Source organism: Vanellus vanellus (genome assembly GCF_965231255.1).
Source record: "Vanellus vanellus genome assembly, chromosome: 1".
Taxonomy (NCBI): domain Eukaryota; kingdom Metazoa; phylum Chordata; class Aves; order Charadriiformes; family Charadriidae; genus Vanellus; species Vanellus vanellus.
In genome coordinates, this window is record NC_138905.1 from 154,528,582 (window position 1) to 154,545,392 (window position 16,811).

At 37.9% G+C, this 16,811-nt stretch overlaps 1 protein-coding gene across 6 annotated transcripts in view; it reads right to left on the reverse strand.

Moving 5' to 3' along the window:
• Positions 1 to 5,602: 5,602 nt before the first annotated feature.
• TFDP1 (transcription factor Dp-1) overlaps positions 5,603 to 16,811 on the reverse strand; it is a 46,247-nt gene continuing 35,038 nt past the window's right edge. For 4 of the 6 annotated variants that reach the window (XM_082493325.1, XM_082493326.1, XM_082493323.1 and 1 more), the window contains exons 8-11: positions 14,329 to 14,397; positions 12,847 to 12,998; positions 11,900 to 12,066; positions 9,899 to 11,790 (exon numbers count right to left, since the gene is read on the reverse strand). In XM_082493325.1, coding sequence (XP_082349451.1) covers positions 11,429 to 11,790; positions 11,900 to 12,066; positions 12,847 to 12,998; positions 14,329 to 14,397 — 750 coding nt within the window. In that variant the 3' untranslated portion in view covers positions 9,899 to 11,428. Of the gene's footprint in view, positions 6,943 to 9,775; positions 9,858 to 9,898; positions 11,791 to 11,899; positions 12,067 to 12,846; positions 12,999 to 14,328; positions 14,398 to 16,811 lie in introns of those variants that run through there. The other 2 variants (XM_082493328.1, XM_082493327.1) reach the window with 1 other exon arrangement.

Below are 16,811 nucleotides of genomic sequence, written 5' to 3' on the forward strand. Positions count from 1 at the left end.
CAGCACTACGTACGAGCATTTCATGTAGTGAGCATCATAACCATCAAAGCGGCAAAGACAGGCTTGCATAGCTGCACTTTGGAGACATCCAAGTGACAGAAGTTACGAGATAAGGACCAAACTAACCAGAGGGGCAAGAAACCCGGCAGGGCATCTTGCCCAAGGCACAAGAGGGGCGACTGGTGAAAGCAAAACCAAGTTAAGGAGCAGCAGAATCCTGCTTTAGATGCTGGGGTGCAAGATGCATAAAACGCCAACAATGACACAGGAGAAACCGGAGTTCTTCCTCTGGTGGAAGAACTCTCCAGCCTGATCACCTTCACCTTGGAGACTAACGAGGACCTCAGCCATCAGTGCTAGCTCTACAACAGCAGGTCTACGCTATTGTATAGTCATAGCTAATTTAGTGTACAAGTGTTACAGACTAACAGTTTTATATACATAGCAATAATGAATAATAATATGCAAGAACTAACCATTAGTACAAAGTGTGTTGTTAAGGAATGAACTCGGTAGTTTTGTTTTGAAGTTTAAAACTGGCCTCAGTTATCAGTCTTTAAAGCACTCCCATTGCAGGTCTCCAACTTCTGGAGAGAGAGAGACAGAAATACACACATACATGCAAGAACATATACAGATGTATACATAAAGGTCTTTGCTGCTTTGATGGTTATGTTGCTCACTACATGAAATGCCTGTTTGTAGCGCTGGGCTGTGCCATCGCTGTGTTACAAAATAGTCGTGCGCTGAAGATCAGTGCAGAGAGAACAGGAACATGGTGGTGGCTTTGAGACAGATCTTCCTCCCTACACCTCCATCTATTCCTACGAATTTTCATACAACTGGTAAAACCAATAGCTGAAGTGTAAAGTCTCAATGTCTTTTATTAAAAAGGATGAAGAAAAATCAGAGTGCAGAAAAACACTGAATACAAGCTCCTTGATGCTGAAAGGGTTTTTTGTGCTATGACTATGAGAATACAGCAAGTTCAAAATGTTTGCCCTCTGCATTTCAGAATTGCTAAGTACTATATATTAATAATTAAATCTTTGCTTTATGGTCTCACATGATGTCATTGCTATTGCACTCGGGAATTCCTCTCATCATTTCATATAACCGGTTTTAATCTCTTACCTGTAATAAAAGTCAGGCAGAGATTGATTCCGCAGCAAATAAAGCTGTCTAACCTTGTGCTACTCTCAGTAATTGGATGTATAGTAACAGCTGCATCAATAAGGCTTGCAGAAAATATTTTATGCTTTGCACATATACTCCCTTCACAAGCCTCATTTCTTTCAGATACAAGAGTTCAAGCTCAAACAAGATTATCTTGTTTAACACAAAATAAAAATGTGCATGAAAGAACAGGTGTCCTTTTCCTCAATTTAACTTGACAAACTCTCTCACTGGGTACAAAGACTGTTCACTTCTCTTTCAATTTCTTCTTCTTGATAGCAGCATGATAACAATAGACACATGGCACTTCTCATTAAGTTAAGAGCAGAAATTGGGCTGAAAATTCCCCTTTTTGGATCCCACTACATCTCTCTCACTTGGTCGAAAATGAGAAAAAGCTGCATTCTGGAAAGACACTTCAGATAGCACCCTTCATCATTAATGCCTGTATGTATGCATAGTCCTACCATTACTCAATGTGGGAATTCTATCATTCCAAACAAAATATGTACCAGGGGTTTATTACCATCTTTATGAACTAGATCATCTAATTTTAATTGTTCTGATTTCAAGTTCCAGTCTTTACATCTTGTGTTACCTTTCTCTCTGATACTGATAAGCCTGTTAAAATGGTATTTTTTGTGTGACATAAATCCAGTAATTTCTCTGTTTGTTTGTTTGGGTTTTTTTTTGTTTTTTGTTTTGTTTTGTTTTTTTCAAACCAAAATAGAGTTCCTTAAATCTCTTACTAAAAGATCTTGACCTTGGGTATCAAAGAACTGGGGGAAGGGCTTTTTTCTGAGTCTTTCCCAGTTCTTCCAATACCCTTTTTTTAAATGATGATGTTAACAAGTACATAGCTACTTACTATTGGTCTCACCGTATGTCTTTGGATGTAACATCACTTTCCAATCCACTATTAGTTTTACCTATACATCCAAAATTAGATTACCTAGTTCCTTAAAACATGGTGTAGGAGACATATGCAATTCTTGTCCACCTTGACACCCAGATCATTTTTACGATCCTACATTTTCAGCATATAGTCTTACCTTGAATCATCATAGAATGGTTAGAGTTGGAAGGGACCTTAAAGATCATCTAGTTCCACCCACCCCCACCCCCACCCCCGCCATGGGACAATTCTTTGTTCAAAAGTCATGTAGTTTAGCCATAACATTTTTGGACATGCCATGCTTGCCAAGCAATCCACATTAATCCGTCCTTTTCATTGCTTACCTCTGTTCTGACCAGTATCACTTAAAGATATTTTTTCATTTTCTTCTGGGTTACTGAAGAAAAGGTTAAATAGAAGTACAATCTTACTCAATGCAGCTATTCAGTCAATGATAATGCCACAAAACCTATTTTTGATTCAGCAGTAAACAGTTCATAACCCTTTAACATACAACCTAACATTTAACGTACAATCTGGTGATACTGTAAAATATGTATTTAAAATCAGAATGCAATGAAAAAGAAAAGGCTTAAAGGTCCTGAAACATATCCACCGTTTCCTTAATCAGCTAAAAAGCTACAATCTCCTCCCCTATTCATTTGATAACACCTATTCTGTACTTTGCCATTAATAATTAACCTTCCAGGCTTTTAATTTTCTTTTAGCTGTTTCCTTCAACAGTTTTTAATACATGGTTCTGGGCTGATCTCAGGCTGTCTAGACCACGTTTGGACAAAACTTCCTCCCACGACTTTGAAAACTGGCACTCTAGCATTACTTTAGTCTATAAGAACTTACTTATTATTTCAAGGTTCAATAAAAATCAGCATCAGAAAGGCAGAGATCCACTCTACCCAGCATAAATGACCTGCATTGCTCATTTTAAGAGAGTTAAGCTTCAAGTATGTGCTTAATGCTCTGCTTTATTTTTAATGGATTCTCTCAATTTCACACACTATCTTTCTGAAACCGAATTCTAGTTTCTATCTCCTTACAGTATTTCCTACTTCCACAGATTTCCTCAACATTTTCCCGTCTATGATTTCCTCTTACATTTTGTTCCTGCTTTCGATCTTCCTTTTCCATCTGCACGTGTGGTATCACCCTTTTCAGAGATCAGAACCATATAGTTTAAGGTTATCTCCCACCTTGCAGTTCTGTTCACGCCAGGCCTGACATTATTACACGTGTCCTATGCATTTCTTTGCTTTTTTTTTTAATGAAGTTTCTACTAGTAGTCTTTTTGTAGTCTTTGACTAGCCTTCTCTTGTTTTCTCATTACTTTTTTCCAACTTACACCTTCTCCTCTGTAGAGACCCTAAGTTTCAATCTGTTCGTTCTCTCCTACTACTACTTCTTAAAGCCTCATTTCCATTTCCTTCCTCTCCATTTATCTCTTTTCCTTTTTTTTTTTTTCTCCTCCACCTAAACACTATGACCAGGTAACTGCCTGAAATCTAGCAAGTCATTAAAAAGTCAATAGACCTTCTCTTGCTATTGATTGCTGCCTTTACTAGAAAGCTCTCCTGAAACAAAGGTAACACCGAAATCATTTAGGTTGGAATAGACCTTTAAGATCATCAAGTCTCCAACCATAACTATAATATAGATTCATTCCCTCAAACCACTCCAATGCTGCTTGCCTAAACTCTCAAATTCCATTTCAGATTCATCAGCAACCAAAAGCAAGCCAAGAAGGCCAACCGCATCCTGGCCTGTACCAGGAATAGTGTGGCCATCAGGACTAGGGAACTGATTGTCCCCCTGTACTCGGCACTGGTGAGGCCGCACCTCAAGTACCGTGTTCAGTTTTGGACCCATCACTACAAGAAAGACATTGAGGTGCTGGCGCATGTCCAGAGAAGGGCAATAAAGCCGGTGAGTGGTCTGGAGAACAAGCCTTATGAGGAGCAGCTGAGGGAACTGGGGTTGTTCAGGCTAGAGAAAAGGAGGCTGCGGGGAGACCTTCTCAATCTCTACAAATACCTGAAAGGAAGTTGTAGCGAGGTGGGGGTTGATCTTTTCTCCCAAGCAACAGGACAAGAGGAAAGGGCCTCAAGTTGCGCCAGGGGAGGATTAGATTGGATATTAGGAAAAATTTCACAGAAAGGGTTATCAGACATTGGAACAGGCTGCCCAGGGAAGTGGTCGAATCACCATCCCTGGAGATATTTAAAAGACAGGTAGATGTGGTGCTGAGGGACATGGTTTAGTGGTGGACTTGGCAGTGTTAGGTTAATGGTTGGACTCGATCTTAAAGGTCCCTTCCAACCCTGATGATTCTAATGTCTTGAAATGCATGTTTTGCCACACTTTGACCTCTCACCTTGACCTTGTCTCATCTGAGGTCTATTCCACTGATAAGAATCAAATGGAAAGTGTCAGATGCTTTCAGCCTTCCTTACCCTACATCCCTGTACTCAGTCTTTACAGCTAAATCTTGGATCATACACTGGAGATCTAGAACATAAGGGAAAAGTGGAATAATACCCTTGGATTATCAAGAGTTGCTTGATAACTATTGTTGGACTGTGCAGATAAAACTGCTATTCAACAGCAAAGATAATTTGAATCAGCTGACTCAACCATGACACGAGCCTTGCTTCTAGCATTAGCACTGCAAAGAATGGTATCTTCAGTGAGAAGCAAAGCATTCGATTCGCCCCTCCCCCCCAAATGGTATTCCCAGGCCCATAAAATTAAGTAATTTGCTTGGCTCACTCACATTACAACAAGTTTGATACAATTAGAACGTTCACTGCATATCAACTGCTCATATCAACCCACATCCCTTTACCACAGAAGATTTGCCAAGGCATAATCCCTTGGAGAAAAAGAAACACGTAACACTTCATATTTACCACAGGCTTTAAGTGCATCCAGCAGCCCTCACCACAGACAAAGCAGTAATTAGACTGTAAGTTGTCCATGCAGCAACTCCCTGAAGTTTGTGGAAGCAACAAATCCTGACTCTGATATAGCCTGCAGAGTGACTGAGCCAGTTCAGTAACCTGTGCTTTCTGGTGAGAGCAGAGGAGGTGATCTAACAAAAAGGTTTCAGGTGGAAGTATACGGAAAGTAGATGAAGACCTGTTTTGAGGGCATGGGAATGTATGACGGGAAGCTAGGATTGAGGAATATGGGATGAAAAGTTAGGACAGTAAGTAAGCGTGGGATTTTAAACCAAGAAGCTGGATTGGAGCACTAGGATTGGCCTGACATGCTGAAGAGCAACATGATTGAAATAAGGAGACATGAAAGAAGAGAGTATACAGGGTAAGATATTGCTTTTTGCATCTTAAGTTACCAAGAGCTATAAGGACAAATTACTAAATCAAAGAAGAAAACCTGGGCCCTCCGTAGCGTAGATGCTGTATCCTGAGACACTTAATTCTAGGTCTTGTGACGAGAGGAAGTGAAATGTTCTAAAATAATCCTATAATTAGAAAAACCACAGAGCTTGTTAAAAATGCCCATGCGCGTTTTATTAATAAAAACTAACAGTGCCAAGGTTAAACAAGTCAAACAATTATAGTCTCTTTATATTCCATAAAATATTACAGAAAAGTTTATTTGTGTTTCAATAAAAAGACTACTGTCTTAGAATAGGCAGCTGACAGTATTTGTGCAGTTAATTGTTTGTGAATAAATTTAAAAAGACTACCACCTGCCCTGAAATTCCTTTTATAAAAATGAACTATTAAAAATGATTGACAAATTTTGAGTTAAAAAACTTAAAACATTCTCTATATTTAATTTCAACTTTATAATAGATTACAGGAAGATGCTTATGAAACAAATACAAACATTTGTTTCAGTACATGTCTTTATATGATAGACTTATAAGTATGTAAACAACTATATAATAAAAAGTTTCCAAAGTCTGCCTGTAAGAAATCAGGCAAATTTTCCATAAGCAATAAATCATTCCAAACCTTCAAGACATTTTATATAGCTGCACCAACTGGCAGTAAACATTTGCCAAAAACTTTGTAATTCATATGTCCCAACATACAGTGAAGAGTATATAAACTTGATGGAATCATAATGTTAGATATAATTTAAGGGAAAATAAGTTCACAACAACATTTCTGGAATTTAACATGTAAAAAAGTAGGACGTATCTTTCTTGTTTGGTTCTTTGGACACTGCGTGATTAACAAAAAAACACTACTACATTAGCTCACTATCCCTCAAAAAGTGGCATAATCAAAATACACTCCAAATAAATTGCCATTCAGTGTATTCATTTTCCACAGAAGGATAGCATTTTATTTCTCAATGATGTGTCTACATTTTCTTTAGCAAACTTTGCAAGAACATTTGGGGCAAAATCCATTTTCCTTCAAGTAAAAAAAAAAAAAACAAAACAACCAAACAAAAAAAACAACCAACAAACCAAAAACCCCTAAAACAAGAGTAAATAAAGGCTCTGCATTAACACACTGGTATCAAAAACACACATCCACACCACATTTAAAAATATCCTACATAAAACAATCCTTGTTTGCTTATCAGAGGTGCAATTTCTAAACTCAGAACTGCTTACCAATATTCTCCTTGAGGGATGGGGCAAAGTAATTTGAGACACTTCTCCCTAGAACAATTTATTCCTGAAGCTTGCTGAATTTTAACAAAAGTAGTCTACAAGCAAAGGGCATCAGTCGTCATCATCATTTTCATTAAAATCGTCATCGTCGTCATCGTCATCCCCAACATAAGAAACTGGTGTTTCAACTCTAGAGCCACTGTACTGAGATCCATTGGAGCTTGTAGCCAACATCCCATCTCCACCATTGGAAAAGTCACTGAAAAAAAAAAAAAAGACCAGTTGGCATTTCTTAATGATATTTCCCAGTTTACTGAGCTCTAAAATATAATCATATATCTATTCCATTCCTTTAATGAATCTGCCACTGCTGCTGTATAAATTGTCTTCAATATATGTCCAAGCTGTTTTTCAAAAGCAGAAACGGTTGAAGTAATTTTGAAATGGTTCTTATTATGTTTCTTGCTTTAGGTTTAATATAAAGATTAAATCCTTTCATAGGCACCTTGTAAGTATGCTTTCCAGGTTTCTTCTAAAGTACATTTAGTGTTAAGGCTACACACCTATCTAAGCCCTTTAATATTTTTATGTAGGAACAGATGCTTGCATCACCAGGGAATCATGTCTTTCAGAAGCACTAATCTTAATTTAAAGATTTGGAAAATTGAGTAATTAGTAGCTTCTCCTTAATTCCTTGTTATTACATGGCAAACTATCATTGCTACATGTGCTGTATTTTTAACTTGAAATTGTTTTCTTCTCATTATGCTTTTCTTTTCTAATAAAAAAAAAAAAACCAACAAAAACAACAAACCCAAACAGAAACCAAACAACCTCTTCTGCATCTCATATTTTTCCCTCTATGAGAGCATCCCTACAATGAAAATCCACCTTCTGGATCAGCAAGTAGAGTTAGAGAGTATCCACTTTCTTACTTTAATGTTGGGTTTTTTTCCACCAAAATACACACACACATTGTAGATACGGTCTGAAATGTCTTGTTAACTGTATCCACAAGTATTTTACTTTAATAGAGTCAGAACATTCCTGCTTCCATTATTACTTGCTACTTTGCCAATCTTTTATATTGTTTACTTTTTCAATAGTGTAATAAACTATTAAACTTGATCACAAATTCTTGAGAAAATGCGAAATTTTGAAAAATGTGAAAGACACTAATAATTAAAAAATTGTTTTCAAAAATATGTTTCCTAGTCATTTTTTAATCCAGCTAATGCACATAATCAGTCATGCACACTGTTGTTGTATGGAGCTAATTCAATGATCTATAATCACACAGAATGAAATTGCAGGGGCACACACTAGAAGCTCACAAGGAAAACATATCCAATAAGACACTTTCAAGAGTTTCTGCTGTTCTGCACACATTCAAAAGGAAGATACTCAGATATCTGTCTAGCTGTAGTCAAATGACTTACAACAGGTTCTCCGTAATTATCTCTAGAAGCAGTTTCAAAGTCAAAGAAAAAAAAAAGGAGATTATTCTTGTGTTCCTGTGAACTTTGAAAGTACAAACCTAAAAACATCTTCGACAAGAATGGAACTGGATTTCATAACCTGAGTATCCTAGTAAGAGAAAGAAACTGGGATAAAGGCATTGGTAGCAGCATCTTCAGTCTTCTGCAGACTTTCTTTAGAGAGCTTGCTAAATAAATTTACAGCCTTTATTCGCCTTGGCAGCAATTTTTGGTACCAGAAAAGCTACACATCTTGTAGTTTCCTATGGCCGTGAATATTTATGTATGTACTATAATTAAATGTAATTTGTCACTCCCCTTTTCCAACCTCCTAAGAAACAGAAGTGGTAGGAGCTCTTGTGCTTCTCACCAAGATAATGAACCACAGTCAGCCTCTGGTTTTCTACTGGCCTCTGGCTAGCAGCGGTCTATTCAAATTTCTGAGTCTGAAAATCCATGGCCTCTTTTTCACTAACACCATGCTCATTATCACAGAAGGAACCTTAGTGAAAACAGGAGATTTTACGTACCATATAAGTTCTGCTTCTGTAAAGATATTCTGGCAGTATTCTTACTTAAGCTTCAGTTCCCAAGCACAAAACAGGCAGAATGCCCCACATGTTTTTGGGCAGCAGGAATGGGCTGGAGCATAAACCACACTCCTTGCCATTGCTAGTCTCACACATCCCTGCGCTTAACTGTTTCCCTTGCAAGTTATTTCATTTTTTTTCTGCTTTGCATTCAAGTAAGCCTATCATCTACAAAAAGGTGTTCGTTTTTTTTTAAAAAAAGAAATGCTTTAAAAATGTAATTACATTAGCCTTTTAAAGTAAGCCAGATACTGTATCTTTAGAAGGACTTCCTTCCAACTCTGACAGAAAGCAGATGGGTGAGAAAAAGCTGCCAGAAGACTGTGTTCAGAGAACAAGAATAAAGCTGTATTTTCTTGTCTGAAGAAATCCCATCAATAACAGATTTTTATCTTTAAACACTTAAATGTCCTAAAAATGAGGACTTCGCTAAGAATTTCAATGGTATAGCAATTTTCCAAATAATTTACAAGGCAGAGTCTGCCAGTGATTCTGACACAGAACAGTCATTATTGTGGAAAGAGACAAAGTAATCTAGAACTTGCCCTCTTGTCTCCAGCCTCATCTCAGTGCCCCCTAAAATCATGGAACAGATCCTCCTGGAAGTCACGCTGAAGCATATGGAAGACAGGGAGGTGATTAGGGATGGGGGATGAATAGCAGAAGAGCAGCCCTGAGGAGAAGGCTTTGGGAATACTGGTGGACAAAAAATTGGACATGAGCCAGCAACATGCATTTGCAGACTAGAAAGCCAACTGTATCCTGAGCTACATCAAAAGGAGAGTGGATGGCAGGCTGATGGAGGTAATTCTGCCCCTCTACTTCGCTCTTGTGAGACCCCGCCTGGAGTACTGCATCCAGCTCTGGAGCCCCCAACATAAGAAGGACATGGACCTGTTGAATCAGGTCCAGAGGAGGGCCACAAAGATGATCAGAGGGCTGAAGCACCTCTCCGACGAAGAAAAAATAAAAAATAATAATAATTAAAAAAAAATTAAAAAAAATTTTGATAATTTCATCTCACCTGGCTGAAAATCTTGTGCCATTTGATGCGGAACCTGATGAAGATGTGACATATACACTGCTGATTGATCCCTGAGCCATTTCTGCAAAACACACAATACATATTTCAAGAATACTTCAAAACACACTCACCTAATTCAGCAGAAATGCTTAATCATTTAAAGTCCAGAAAAGGAGTCTTGCAACCAAAATAACAAAATATATTCATATACTATATCCAAAATAGCATAATTAAAGAAGCTAGTGCAACAGCAAAATTTCAGAATACATTAAAAAAAAATTATTTTGAAGTGAGCATGTCAGATGTCTTTAGTATTCTTATATAATTAAAATGATAAAACAATATAAACTGAAGCCATGACCATGTTTGCACTTACTACCTTTTGTCTTTGCAGGTGAATCATCTGTAAATATTGTCCTTTTAAAAGAATTACACTGCAAAGTTCTATGTGTGGTATAATGCCAAACGTGGTTCTGTGCAGAGTAACAGCCTATTCTCTGTGAGTCTCTATGCTATTTGTTCCCTAAAGTACACTAAAAAGCATGTATGTTTGAGAATTTGTTAGAAATCTTCACCACAAACCAGTGGAAATTAACTGATCTTAGATCACAGAATGGTCAGGGTTGGAAGGGACCTCTGGAGATCATCTAGTCCAGCACCCCTGCCAGAACAGGGTCACCTACAGCAGGCTGCACAGGACGGCGTCCAGACAGGTTTTGAAAGTCTCCAGAGTCGGAAACTCCACAACCTCTCTGGGCAGCCTGTTCTAGTGCTCTGCCACCCTCAATGTAAAGAAGTTCCTCCTCATGTTAAGATGGAACTTCCTATGCTCAAGTTTGTGCTCATTACCTCTTGTTCACAGGGCACCACTGAAAAAAAGACTGTTCCCATCCCCTTGGCACCCTCCCTTTAAGTATTTATAAGATCCCCCCTCAGTCTTCTTTTCTCTAGACTAAAACAACCCAATTCCCTCTGCCTTTCCTTGTAAGAAAGATGCTCCTAATCATCTTTGTAGCCCTTTGCTGGACCCTCTCCAGCAGTTCCCTGTCCTTCTTGAACTGGGGAGCCCAGAACTGGACACAGTACTCCAGGGGCGGTCTCACCAAGGCAGAGTAGAGGGGGAGGTTAACCTCCCTTGACCTGCTGGCCACACTCTTCTTGGTGCACCCTAGGATGCCATTAGCCTTCTTGGCCACTGGGGCACAGTGATGGCTCATGGTCATCCTGGTGTCCACCGGGACTTCCAGGTCCCTTTCCACAGAGCTGCTCTCCAGGTCAGCCCTTAACCTGTACTGATGCGTAGGGTTATTCCTCCCCAGGTGCAGTACACTACACTTGTCCCTGTTGAATTTCATAAGATTCCTCTCCGCCCAACTCTCCAGCCTGTCCAGGTCTCACTGTATGGTGGCACAGCCTTCCGGTGTGTCAGCCACCCCTCCGAGTTTTGTGTCATCAGCAAACCTGCTGATGGTACACTCTATCCCTTCATCCAGGTCATTGATGAATATATTGAACAGGACTGGACCCAGTACTGACCCCTGAGGAACACCAATTGTTACTGACCTCCAACTAGACTCTGCACCACTAACCACAACCCTCTGAGCTCTATCTGTCACTGTTCAATCCACCCCACTGTCCATTCATCCAACCCCTTCACTTCCTAAGCTTCCCTATGAGGATGATGTGGGAGACAGTGTTGAAAGCCTTGCTGAAGTCAAGGTAGACCACATCCACTGCCCTCCCCTCATCCACCCATCTAGTCATGCCACCATAGAAGGCTATCAGATTAGTCAAACTTGACTTCCCCTTGGTGAATCCATGTTGACTACTGCTGATAACCTTCTTTTCCTCCAGATGCTTGGAGATGACACCCAGAACAAGCTGTTCCGTCATTTTTCCAGGGACGGAGGTGAGGCTGACCAGCCTGCTGTTTCCCAGATCATCCTTCTTGCCTTTTTTGAAGGCTGGAGTGACATTGGCTCCAGTCCTCAGGCACCTCACCTGTTCTCCAGGACCTATCAAAGATGATGGAGAGCGGCCCAGCAATGACAAATATTTTCATGTTTTTTCCTTAAGTTCCATATTAAGGATGAAAACAAAACAACTCTTCTTGGAGTAACTAACCTGTCACATATGGTTCCAGAGCTTTAGGAACCAAACTCCTTGCAATTTTTAGGTCTTCAGCTGAACAGCTTCCAGATTCTAGCCCACAAGCCATTCCCATTCGTTTTAGTACTTCTATATCATCATGAATTTCGAAAGTATTGTCAAAATTAAATAGATATTCAAATCTGAAGAGGAAAAAAATGTCTCAATTAGCTTCAATTACTTAAACTACCTTTCCAGTTTCAGGAATTGCAGCATTTCAAAAGCGTAAGACACATAGTGATACATCACATTAAGCAAGCACATTTTTCAAGATTTACATATTTGATAGCAAGCAACTAAAACTGATTATACACACGACATAAATCATAACAGGTTTAACAGATACAGCATTTTAATTAAACTTTTTGCATGTTTGATAATTTTTATTTACTCCCATTGCTCTGCCTACTGTGTAATTTTTTTCATGTTTTTAAGCTTTTCTAGTAAGCTAATAGTGCAAGGAGAAACCGCTTCTACATTCAGCTTTTATTTCACAGATGAAAAGCCTAGCTCTAGCTGTTTGAACAACAAGTAGAGAACTGCAGTTCTGAAAGCAAAATCTGTTTTTCAGTTCTGCTGGCTGCATTTCATCATGTTTAAGCCAAAGGAAAACACTACTTGGTAAAGTATGATATCAAACTTCAGCAGAGCTGCCTTACTTTGGTTCTAACATCTCTAGGTAGTAAGTTTAAAATAAGTTATTAAATGTGAACACAATTATTTTATTTATTTAAAAGCTCTATAAAACTGTTTCTATTCAACGTGACTAAGCTTTACCTGTCTGAATTGCATGTTCTAAATCCACAAAAGGCAGAAGTAAATTTATTTGTATTTAATTTTTAACAAATCTAGATGAACAGTTCAGCACGGACATAAAACTCACAGCTGTACCAAAAGCCAAACAGAAAACTTTGTTAACTCACTTGTCATTTGAAATACTGCAGTCAATCACTGTCTTCTTGCTGGTGTTCACAATGATAAATGGCAAATGGATGACAGAATTGGAAGGTGGTGGTCGATTTGCCTGTTGTTCTGCTTGACGGTTTCGCTGAACGAGGTTCTTGAAGGCAATTTGCTAGAAAAAGCAATAGTGATATGAAAGTATGAATTAAACCTTTAAGATCCTGTTAACAACAAAAAAATCCTACAGTTAAAGAATACCAGCAATGGTTGTAGCAACTAAATGCAGAAAAGGACAGAGTGTTCACCATACTCCTGCATATTAAGATGCAAGAAGAGACGCAAATGGTAGTATTGAAAAATACAACACAGTAAAACTTAACTGAGAAAAAAAAAACCACCACATTCTAATAACTGTATCAGGACAGTTCCTTGGACAGCTCCTTGACAGAATGAAGAGATAACAATGACTGGAAAAAAGAATTTTCATATAGCAACCTACTTCCGCTCTGTTTACTATTCCCTGCTAGCTACTGCACTTCACAAGAACAGCTGAATGATTAATAACATATTTTTGCTTAAATTATATGCTAAAAACAAGTTAACGTTTGGGATTTGAATGTCTGACATTAGGTTTCTGAATTACTCAGCTAAGATTATATTTTACCAAAACTGCTTTTCAGAACAGAACGTTCACATTTTAAAGATTAGCAATTGTAAGAACTAAAAACTCAAGTAATAAACCTTAGAGTAAGACACCAATCTAAGAAAATGTATTTTTTCGGTCATAGAATCAAAATGAAGTAAACAGGAATTAAAAATAAAATCCAAAGGCAACACAAAGGCTGATAAAAATTAGACGGCTGTTGAAATTGCTGTTCCACAGCTGTCTGTACGTACTTTCTGCATACCTTCCCCGACATTCTTATTCCTGCTGCGTAGGTAATGCAACTACTAAGGGATACGTTTCGGTGAACCAGCAGCACAGCAACTTAGGGGATAGACTACTGCTTCCCTCAGTATACTAAGGGAAACATAGGAAGGAGTTCAGCAACTGTTTCACAGCGGTTAAGCCACTTACACAGCAGGGGCAGCTTCTGGCCTCCCAGTAAGGCAAGAAACAGAGCATTGTGAAAGATGACCTCTACTGTCACATAATTTTATCTATGAACTCTAACACAGAAAAACATTCTAGATACAAGAACTGAACTGGAAAATTCAGAGGGTACAGAATGAATTACAGCTCCTGTCAGCATAAATCCTGTTTAAACATACTTGAAACTGCAAAGCAATTCATAACTTATGGAAGGTTGCTGGCTTGACCAACAGCAATGGCCAACAGCATTGTCCCAGCTAAACTACAGTGCTAAATTAAAACTGCATACATCTTATCCTGAAATTCACCTCTAGTCTTCTTAGAAATTTCCCATCCCTCACTGGGATAAAGCAACAGGAATGCAGATATAAGTTACCTTGCCCTATAGACAAGAGTACCTTGACTGTACCTGTAGAATGAGTTCTTGTAGTTGAGACTGTTTTTGCTTTATTCTTTCAAGTCTTCTCTGTTTCTCCACCTTAAGACAGAAAAAGGATGGGTTAGTTTGTTGGTTTTAAGTAGCATTTTATATCAACATTTTATCCCCTTAAAATCATTTCAATACCAGAGAACTGGAGGTAGGACACATGATGTCAACCATTTAGGTTCTGCAGATAATTTAGAGATCTAGCTATCAAGACCCAGTACTACTGATGGAAACTGTAACAAAGAGCAGAATTAGAACACTGGGGAATAAAGTGCAATATATCAGGGAGAAGGTAAAAACATCTTTGCAAACAGAAGTTATGCCTCAGAGAATTATCCAAATTCTCTCAAGGAGACAAAGAGCGTGTAGACCAGAAGGATCCACTTGATGTAGTCTACTGATATTGGAAGTACTGGAGAAGATCCATCAAAGATGCTTAAAGAAATGAAGCCGCTATGGAGCCCATGGTTAAGTCTTCACAGTATTAAATACATACTACATAATAACATATACGATAAGAAACAAAGGAGTAGGAAATAAACAGCTTTTTCAGTGGAGGAAGCTCACCAGCAGACTCCCACAAGATCTTAGTTTATAGACTGTTATTCAAATTATAGAGGAACAGAATAAGGGGATGAACAGCAAGGGGACAGAAACTGCTGACAATGCTGGGTTATCTGGCATAGTAAAAAGAGAGATCGTCATAAAGTACACTCAAAGTGTCTTGTAACATTGAGTGATTACATCATCAAAATTATTTTTGATAAATGTGATGTGGTGTTTGTGAGAAAACATAATCCCAACCCCATTTTTATTTAAAAATAAAATGACATTCAAGAGAGGTCTTAAATTACAGTATCTACAAAATCCATCAGCTCAGTACACCACAGCAGCCAAAAAATTGAATTATTAGGCAGGGAACATGGAACAAAATAGAAATTATCACTATGTCAGTGTATGAACCAGAACGTTTACATCTTGAATTCTGTAGGTTTGGTGTTCCCATTTCAAAAAGATCATACAAAGAGTAATCAGGATAATCAATGGTACAGAACAGATTCCATACAAGGGAATAATGAATACACTAGGACTCTACAGAAAGTAGAATGAAATAATGAGGAGAACATGCACAATACTCTGTCCTATTCATGGTTTTATAGGTAAGTGAATAAGGAATTACCAGGTCATCATCACTTCCAACCCCAAAAAAGTCAAAGCATATCAACTAAATATAGTATGTTGAAAATCACACAAAGTTATTTCATAAGAAGCTTCTAATGCATCTGAAACTCACTGCCACAAATGACCCAATATTAAAAACAAACTTTGTATAAAGTAAAAACTTATGGAAGAAAATTTAATTGAGGGCTATTAAATAGAAGGTTATATCTGCCTCAGGTTATGCCTGAATCACAAGTTACAGGAGAAAATATCACTAAATACTTTCTCTAATTTTATCCTCCTTCCAAGGTAACTGCTACTGTCAGGCAAGATACTGGATACAGATGGCTGGCCTGAACATCAACTTTTGTTCTTAGGTCCTTAAATTAAGCAACTAACAAGAAAATGACTGCAGTTAAAAATTCACATGAATGCAGTTTTCCGTTTGTTTTTGGTGAAAAAAAAAAACAAACCAGAAGCGTACACAGTTGAAAAAACTAAAAAAGGGATGATGTTTTTTATATGTGTGTGTATATATATATATATATATAAAAGTAGAACCAAGTCTTATAATTTAGCATTAAGAAATAACTCAAATAACCATCTCCCCCTCTCCCCCCAACTTACAACAACTCACCCAAGATATTTTCCTATCACATACATGTAAATTACATTGCTTTCCATATTATTTCAAGATACAGACCTTAATAACTGCCCCACACCCTCTCTTTTTGTATTATCAGATTTTACCAAACCTAGTATTCTAATTTACACACAAAGTAAGTAAAGTACAAGTTTAAAAAGACTTAAATACTTGATGGGGAATCCCTCAAACTCCCATGTTCTCTTAAAAACTATTTGGCTTGATTTTTCAACAGTTTAAGGGTGAAGCTATGTGATATCAGATGGAATAGTAAAAAAAGTTTATTAGGTGTGAGAATTTCACAAATTAAACATTAGCCTCCACAAACTTATTAAAAAGAATCTTATTGCAAAACTTGTCAGGTAATGTCACTAATAATTTAAATGTCAATAGAACTTGCAGAAACAGGAGCCAGAATACACATGAAGCAATAATGGGGAAGGGAGGAATCCTGCAATTTCCTCAAGTAAGCTCAACACATCTTAAGATTTTTGCCATTTTCAAGACTATATTACACTTGTGGCTCAATTATTCACTGGTTAACAGAACTCTTTCCTTCTCTTGTGACATCCAATTAAGAAGTTCTTACATTGGCATCAGAAGTTATCATTGTTCCCATCTTAAACACATGAACCTTAGCTGTGCATTATTACATTCTAAG